The sequence below is a fragment of the Elephas maximus genome, chromosome 8 (assembly GCF_024166365.1).
Source record: "Elephas maximus indicus isolate mEleMax1 chromosome 8, mEleMax1 primary haplotype, whole genome shotgun sequence".
Classification (NCBI taxonomy): Eukaryota; Metazoa; Chordata; class Mammalia; order Proboscidea; family Elephantidae; genus Elephas; species Elephas maximus.
In genome coordinates, this window is record NC_064826.1 from 6,235,870 (window position 1) to 6,244,985 (window position 9,116).

General features: G+C 47.6%; 1 protein-coding gene across 1 annotated transcript; it reads left to right on the forward strand.

Moving 5' to 3' along the window:
* Nucleotides 1-7,814: 7,814 nt before the first annotated feature.
* On the forward strand, nucleotides 7,815-8,756 carry LOC126082114 (olfactory receptor 2F1-like). The gene has a single exon (XM_049894566.1). The coding sequence runs from the start codon at nucleotides 7,815-7,817 to the stop codon at nucleotides 8,754-8,756; it is 942 nt and encodes a 313-aa protein (XP_049750523.1).
* Nucleotides 8,757-9,116: the final 360 nt, after the last annotated feature.

Below are 9,116 nucleotides of genomic sequence, written 5' to 3' on the forward strand. Positions count from 1 at the left end.
TGCGGTGTAATGTGTGGTGTACGCATGTGTGGGTGCACATGCATGCATACATACATGTGCATGTGTATTTGTGTTGTGTGTGTACTGTATGTGATGTGTGTGCATGTATGTGTATCTGTGTGGCATGGTGTAGTGTGCTGTGTGTGCACTTGTGTGTGTACCCACATGGATGCGTATATATATGTGCATGTGTGTGTATTAGTGTTGTGTGTGTATTAGTGTTGTGTGTGTGCACTGTGTGAGCATGTATGTGTGTCTGTGAGGTGTGGTGCACCGTGTGTGCATGTGTGTGTGTGCATGTGCACTTACGTATGTGTGTGAGTGTATTTGTGTTATGTGTGTGGCGTGAGTATGTGCATGTTGTGTGTATGTGTGCAGTGTGTGAGTGCATGTATATATATGTGCGTGGTGTGTGTATTGTGTGGTGTGGTGTAGTGCATGTATGTGTGTGGCGTGTGCATGTGTGTATGTGCATGGTGTGTGCATTTGTGTATTGTGTAGTGTGGTGTAGTGTGTATACGTGTGTGCTGCGGTGTGTGTGTTTATCTGCATGGTGTGTGCATGTGTGTGTGTGGTGTGGTGTAGTGTGTGTATATGTGTGGTGCATGCATGCGTGTGTGTGGTGTGGTGTGTATATGTGTGTGGTGTGTGAATGTGTGTATATGTGTGGTGTGTGCATATGTGTGTGTGTGGTGTGGTGTAGTGTGTATATGTGTGAGGTGTGTGAATGTATGTGTGTGGTGTATGCATGTGTGTGTTTGTGTGGTGTGCTGTAGTGTGCATACGTATGTGGTTTGTGGTGTGTGTATGTGTGTGGTGTGCTGTAGTGTGTGTATATATGTGTGGTGTATGCATGTGCATATGTGTGTGTTGTGGTGTAGTGTGCATATGTGTGTGGTGTAGTGTGCATGTGTGTATGTGTGTGGTGTGGTGTAGTGTGTGTATGTGTGTGTAGTATGTGCACGTGTGTATGTATATGGTGTGGTTTGTGGATGTGTGTGGTGTGTGCATGTGTGTATGTGTGTGGTGTGGTGTAGTGTGTGTATGTGTGGTGGGCGCATGTGTGTCTATATGTGTGTGTATACTTTGGGGGATCACAACATCAGGAAAAGCAGAAGTGGGGCCACGACTAGCTGAAAGGAAGTGCCCTGATGAAGCCCAACAACAAGCTGTCCGTGAGCCCCTCAGTCACAGGCTTTAGCAGTGGACGCCCCAGGCTGGCCCCAGATGAGCCACAGCTCAGCAGGAGCCAGCCAATGATGGGATCACTTGCACAGAGATCAGCACCAGGACTAGGAGAAGCTAGAAGGTTCTACAGCCCCATTCACAGGCCATGGGTCAATACTACAGCTTCTTCTTACATCCAGAAGCCATCTTTGGAAAGCAGAGAAAGAAATAAATCTCTTCGACTCAGGGTTGAACTTGACATCAATTAAATGTTTAACTGAAGAGACTATTTTAAGCCCAAAGAGACTGTTTTTACTGAAGGAGACTGAGACACTTTTAATTGGCGTGTCACGTTGTTTGCTTTTTTTTCCCCCTTTCCACACAACCCAGAGAGATGGAGACTCCAGAAGAAAAGATCATCATGGAAAACAAGCTATATTTTCAATGAATGTTCAAGAAGAGTGTATTTAAATTTGTTACCCCACAGCATTGGCAAATTGACTTTGAGGTAAAAACTGCCCTGGACACAATATTTGTGCTTGCAAATCATCTAAGGAAAGACTTCTTTTCCAGAAATGGGTTGTACTGTGCCTGTCCAATGTTAATACATAATAAGGAAATTACATCGCCTCAATGAGATGGTTCTTTTAAAGCGTTTAGTGCTCATTAACTATTACTTGCCTAGTCTTTCCCCTTCCACCAGCACCACTTAAGTGGTTTCCCCCAGGTCACATAGTTGGCTACGCACAGAGACAAGACCAAACCCTGGAAATGCAATTTTAAACTGTTCTCAGTGTGTGGATGTGGGAAGCAGAGCAGTGGTCAGCCCCAGCATGACCTAGCCAGGTAGAGATGAGTTGCAGCCAAGGCTACTGAAGCTGAAGTCAGGTATGGTGGTCTTCAGCTCAATGATGTGCTTCTCAGAAGGTGCCTCTTGACGTTCCATTAGTGCAGAAGTGGGAAAAAGTTAACCAAATGGAAAGAACTGAGTGGGAAAGGAGCATGACTAAGGACCAGATATAGTCTTTCCTTGGGAGTGAACTATTCGTGGTAACAGGAAAGCCTTGTGACAGAGAGATATTAAAGTGGGGCAGTAGGGGGTTGGGTAGTGGGTAGCGGAGGGACAAGTTCCACCGGGGTGACAGGAAAGACCCGGGCAAGCGGCAGGCCTGGAGCTGCACAGATACTGCCGGAAATGAGTCATCTCCAAGGGCTGGAGGTCCCAACAGTGCATGAAATATTGGCTCCTTCAGTAAAACTCTTGGTGTGGGACCAGGCTCAAAGAGAGAATTGCTGCCACTTTCTCAAGCCCACAGTTTGGAACCCGTGATGATCTGACCCCAATCCCAGACCTCAGTACCTAGTATGACAGGAGAAGACTATGACATATATGTTGAAAAATATAGACATCCAGGATTCTCAGAGGTATAATCCAACCTCTCTATTTCACAGATGAGAAACCTAAGACCCAGAAAGTTTTAGCGAACTGATCAAAGTCACAGAGCTATTTATACTAAAACCAGGCAAGAACTATTCTCCTGACGCTAGTCCGGAGCATGAAGTAAAGCTACCATTCCTGGACCAGCCTTAGAGGGACAAATGTCAGAGATAATTAAACCTATGTCTTGTTAAGGTTGACCTATTACTGCAGAGAAACTCTAGCGGGTTCCTCACTGGCAAAGTCTGATTTTTCTTCCCATCTTACCAAAGACCCATCTTCTATTACTACAGCTTGGTATGAGCCACTTGTTCCTGAAATGGGTAGGTAAATAATGAGAATAAAACCCCATCCTGACCCCTCGTTTTCTCTGCTCCTTCTAGTAATTCCAGGGAGGTAACTGTAACTTTGCAGAGGGTGACTAAGAACTGGAGATCAAGCCTGGCAAAGGCTGGAAGAGCTGCAGGTGGTATGAAAAGACACAGAGGAAACAACAGAAATGTGATATGGTAGACTACCAAAAAGCCTGCAGGAGGATCTTAGTGACAGTGAACCTGGGACTTCTCAGTGGAGCCCAGGCCATGGATGTGAAAATTCTCCTGTGTGGTGTTTACTCACCACTCTCGTCACTAAAACTGGATGTGTGGAACTGGGGAGACATGCTTTCATGTTCCATCGGGAAGGAGCCCTGGCTCTGAGATTCCGGTTCCTTTTCACCTCCTCAGGAGCCCCCGAGTGGTACAAATGGTTAACACACTTGGCTGCTAACCAAAAGTTTGGCAGTTCGAGTCAACCCAGAGGCACCATGGAAGAAAAGCCTGGAAACCTACTTCCAAAAAATTGGCCATATAAAAAACACGTGGAGCACAGTTCTACTCTGACACACATGGGCTCACCATGAGTTGGAATCAACTCCACAGCAATTGGTTGGATTCCCTTCCTCAGCTACTCTCGCTTCCTTCCCACCAGACCAGAGGAGAAAATGTTTCTTCCTCTAGCAGCCATAGCCTTAGCCATGCCAGCAATGCCATACCCTGATGGGCAGTGAAAGGCCCAAAGGAACCAAGGAAGAGCTCATTAGCCTAGGAACAAGGACAGTTAAAAGTTGAGACAAAAATATTTTCAGCATCTTCATTCCATAGGGAACTTAGAAGGCGGGTGGTTGTGGTTGCAGAGAAGTAGCTGGGGGAAGAATGAGTAAAAGAACACACCAAGAGCAGGTAATTGCCCTCCAGGGATTCCTGGGTTCTGAGAAGTTATCAGCCACGACTTACAAAGTAAAACCTCCATCACCAGGAAGTGGATGGACGACTGCTCCAAGGACTTCCTGAGAGATGTGCTACCTTCCCCACAAAGTGAGTCCTCTGTGTGAGGTGAGCACTCAGCCCAGACAGCCCCCACAGGAAAGGTGAAGGGCCAGCGTGAGAGGATGGTGCCCAGACCCCTGGGAGCAGCCAGGACTGTGCTGGGATTCTCCACTGTGCTGTTCTAGCTGGGTGTAGTAGGGGGGACTCGGGTTCCTCCCAGGACCTAGATGAAGGAACTCATTGCTTGTGAGCCACTCACTAAATCCTTGGTCTGGTCAGCGGTCAGGTCCACAGTATAAGGGGAAGTGCTCAGTGTATGCAGATATTCACACAGGAAATAAGAGTGGGAGGCAAAAGGGTGAAGGCTTGGCCTCAAGGAATTTGCGTTATGTTGGAGATTAGAAGAAGGAACCGAGAAAGGCTGAGCTTGAAACTAGACAAACCCACTACTGTCGAGTTGATTCCAACTCATAACTACCCTATAGGATAGAGAACTGCCCCTAGGGTTTCCAAGACTGTAAATCTTTACGGAAGCAGACTGCCGCATCGTCCGCTCACGGAGCAGCTGGTGCGTTCAAACCACTGACCTTTGAGTTAGCATCGGAGCGCATAACTACTGCGGCAGCAGGGCCCCTTAACAGACATAGAACCTGTCTTTTCCTGAAAAAGAGGATGGTGACTCCTCAGCCATCAAGAAGCTTAATTCCTATGGAATGAGGGAGGGTTGGTCCCTGATCTGGTGGGAGTGTGGTGTAAAGGTCATCCCACCCTAGGAATTACCTGGGGCATTCCTGGGAAGGAGGATCCCTTATCAGAGGCTGCCAGTCTCTCAGTCTTGACCCACCAGGCTCTCCCATTTCTGCTGGCGTGGCCTCTTCCCTCTTTTCTTAGCCTCTAGTTTGCAATTCACCCTGGTCCCACTCACTGACAGCCCCCAAACAGTTGTGTGTGATATGAATTCTTTGATCCTGAAATCCACCAACACATATTGCCTACAGTCCCACTGCCTGTGCCTACTTCTTGTTAGGTGCCATCAAGTTGGTTCTGGCTCATTGCGACCCTATGTACCACAGAACTAAACACTGCCTGGTCCTGCACCACCCTCAAAATTATTGCTATGTTTGAGCCTACTGTTGCAACCACTGTGTCAATTCATCTTGCTGAGTGATCAAAGACCAAAGAATTTTTTTCCTTTTTATACCATTTTAAGCTAAAGCTTGTGTATATTCATTTATGGCAATGGTTAGAATTTCTTCTCTAGAGCTGGAAGAAACCTTGGTGTTTAACTGATCTAGTTTGCTCATTCTGCAGATGAAGAGACAATGGCTCAAAAATGTAGTGATACACCCAGTGATGTATAGATGGTTTGTTGACACAGGCAGATTGAAACCAGGTCTCCTTACTGCCAATCTAAGTACACTTAAAACACATCTACTTTTCCAAGAGATTTCTTGGCTTCTACTTCATTATTTGTACACCTCTTCCTGACTATTTTCGCAGTTCTGCTTGATGTCTCCAGTTACCAGTCTTGGTGCTCCAACTTCCTCTAAAGCTCCTCTGATGAAGTCACAATGACTCACCGTCTCTCTCTTCCTGCCAGGCTGAGATCCTGGAGAGGGAGAGAGGATTCCTGTTATCCCAGCCCCTGTCATTGGACCTGATGCTACTCAGGGATTAGAAAATATTCTTGAGTAGAGCAAAGTGGAATGAAATTTTCTAATTATCCCAAAATGATGAGAAAGAGGCTGTTTGTTAATTACTATAGTTTATCATCATCTAAAAAATATCGACAGTTTTGTATTGAGCTCACCTTGGGTGCAGAACATGGGAGCACCCAGTGGATATAGGTGGATCTTCCACCTTAATTCTTCACTCTGCTTGGGCAGGATCTCTGTAACTAGGTTATCAGACAACAGAATTTGTTGCAAAGGGGACTCAATGGTCCACATTCTGTTAACTTGCTGGCCTTTATGGCACATACTTATACTGCTTCTTATCCCTGTATCACTGGGCACAAGTTACTTCAGCCATATGGACTTGTTGAGTACAGTAACAACCAGACCAATCGGCCGGTTGCCGTCAGGTCCATTCCGACAGGTCGATTCTGACTCATGGAAACCCTATATGTGTCAGAATAGAACTGTGCTCCATAGGGTTTTCAATGGCTGATTTTTCAGAAGTAGGTCACTAGGTCTTCCTTTCAAGGTACATCTGCTGGACTGGAACCTCCAAGCTTCTGGTTAGCAGCTGAAGACATATACCATTTTCACTTATTCTGGGATTCCTTCCTGCCTCTCTACCTCATTGTCAACACACCACTGACCACCTAACTCTTCAAGGTAACCATTGTACCCCCAACCCACAGCATGGTGCCTGATACGCTTACAGATGTTCTAAATAAATGAGTTAATGAACTAATTAATGAATTACTTTTAGAGGTGGAATTATATCCAGAGATTACATTTCAATAAAGAAAAACTGGCAGCATATTAATTCTCTTTTTGTAGAGGACTGGGAAGCATGCTGGGAGAGCGCTGACCCAGGGCCACCTCAGCTGAGACAGGAGAATCCCTCCCTCTGGGAAGGCTTGGTGGGTTTCAGTCACTTCATACTCCACAGTCACCTGTGAGTGTCATTGGCTTCCAAAGGCTCTCATGACATTCTTTTGTTAACCATTTGTTTAAGAGTCTCTATCTAAACAGATGTCTGCAGCTGACTCTATAAACCGTACCTTATCGAGGAGGGCAGAACCCCAGTGGTAATTTAATTACAGAGTGCCAAATTTAATTAGCCAAGCACTGACCTCTTTCCTGCCCTTCAGAGCGCTTAGCACAATTACACTTAATTAATTTTTTGTCGTTATTAACTTAATCTGTGCCCCTGATTAAATGGTAAAAACCCAGGAAGAAGGATACACATTCACCCCTTTCTCGTTCAGACAGGTCTCCAGGTCTGGATCATCTTGGAGGCCCGAAGAATGGCTGAATCGCCCTTACAGGAAGGGGCGCCGGGAGACCCAGAGCACCCCACTTGTTTTCACTGGTCTGAAAAGGCACTTTACTCACTGCTGCCCACGTATGTGGATTCTTCCTTACTTTCTGTCCCATTTTCCTCCTTTCTTCCCACCTTTTCCTTTTCTTACCTTTCTTCTTTAGATTTTCTTTCTCTTTCACTTTTTTTTTCTCTTCTTCTATCATTTTCTCTCCCTTTCCTTTACCACTTTCCTTCACTGTCTTTCTTTCTACATTGAGATCACCTCCAATAAATTGGATCTGTTGTTAACTGTAGTCAAGTCAGCCCCCGACTCATGGTGGCCCTATGCACAATGGAGCGAAACGCTGCCCTGTCCTATGCAATCTGCAGAATTGGTTGTGGACTGGACCGTTGTGCTCCATAGGGTTTTCATTGGCTGATTTTTGAAAGTAGATTGCCAGGCCTTTCTTTCTAGGCCTTCTCAGCCTGGAAGCTCAGCTGAAACCCATTCAGCGTCATACAAACACACAGGACTCCACAGACAGATGGGTGGTGGTTACACACACACACAAGTGCATTGGCAGGAAATCGAACCCAGTTCTCCTTCATGGCAAGCGAAAACTCTACCACTGAACCACCAATGCCTCAACTGGAGCTAGGCCCTAAATATAAAAAGATGGCCAAGACAGGGGCTTTGTCTTTGAAAACCTCATAGTTGAGAGTGAGAAGCCAAAGAACCTTCCTCCAATGTCTTCTCATCTACATTCTCCTCTAACCACCTAGATGAAGGAGCTTGGGCCCAGTGACCCATTCCAGCTCTAGCCATCATGTAATCCAAGGGCCTTAGTTTACTCACAGGCCCCTAGAGTGTGACCTTCACTTGTCCCCCCCAACTCCCCTCCTCCCCAACAGCCCAGCCTGCCTGCCCTATGAGGAGAGGCAACCTGACCTGGGTGAGTGATTTTGTCCTCATGGGCCTCTCCAGGGACCGGGAGGCCCAGGCTGGACTCTTTGTCCTCTTTGGGGTCGCCTATCTGTTGACTCTGCTGGGTAATGGGCTCATCGTCCTCCTGACTGGGCTGGACGCACGGCTCCACCTGCCCATGTACTTCTTCCTGGGCCACCTTTCTGTTGTGGACATCTGCTACACCTCCAGTGGGGTCCCCCAGATGCTGGTGCACTTCCTCCAGGAAAAGAAGACCATCTCCTTTGCCCGGTGTGGGGCCCAGCTCTTCTTCTCCTTTGCCTTTGGGGGCATCGAGTTCCTGCTGCTGGCTGCCATGGCCTATGACAGATATGTGGCCATCTGTGACCCCCTACAGTACGTGGCTGTCATGAACCTGAAGCTTTGCATGGTGCTTGCGGCTGTGTGCTGGTTTGTGGGCCTGGCTAATTCTGCCGTGGAGACGGCCATCACCATACGCCTGCCCACCTGTGGGCGAAATGTGATCAACCATGTGGCCTGTGAGACGCTGGCACTGGTCCGCCTGGCCTGTGTGGACATCACCCTGAACCAGGTGGTCATCGTGGCCTCCAGCATCGTGGTGCTGCTGGTGCCCTGCTGCCTGGTGTCCCTCTCTTACACCCACATTGTGGCCTCCATACTGCAGATCCGCTCCAGTGAGGGTCACAGAAAGGCCTTCGGGACCTGCGCCTCCCACCTGGCCGTGGTCTCCATGTCCTATGGTATGGCCCTCTTCACCTACCTGCAGCCCCACTCGGCTGCCTCAGTGGAGCAGGACAAGGTGGTGGTGCTCTTCTACGCCATGGTGACACCTATGCTGAACCCTCTCATCTACAGCCTGCGCAACAAGGACATAAAGGCCGCGCTGAGCAAGCTCCTTGTTGGGAGCTCCATGTTAAGACGTTAGGAAATGACTGTGGCAATGAGGGCAGTAGGCATTGAAGCTGGCCTCCACATGGTGTGTGCGTGAGAATGTACGTGTGAGTGTGCATGCGTGTGAGTGTGTACATGTTAGTGCCTGTGAGTCTGTGAGTGTGTGTGTGCATGTGTGTGAGTGTGTATGTGTGTGCGTGTTGCTGCATGTGAGTATGTGAGTGTGCAAGAATGTATATGTGTGTGTGAGTGTGTGGTGTGGTGTATAAGTGTATGTGAAAGTGTGTGTGGTATGTGAATGTGTGTGTTTGTGGTGAGTGCATATGATCTGTGTGAGTGTGTGGGAGTGTGTGGGAGAATATGTGTGTGCACGTGGTGTGTATGTGTGTCGGGG

Coding starts and splice junctions, on each gene's coding strand:
- LOC126082114 (XM_049894566.1), top strand. CDS start 7,815: ATGAGGAGAGGCAACCTGACCTGGGTGAGTGATTTTGTCCTCATGGGC.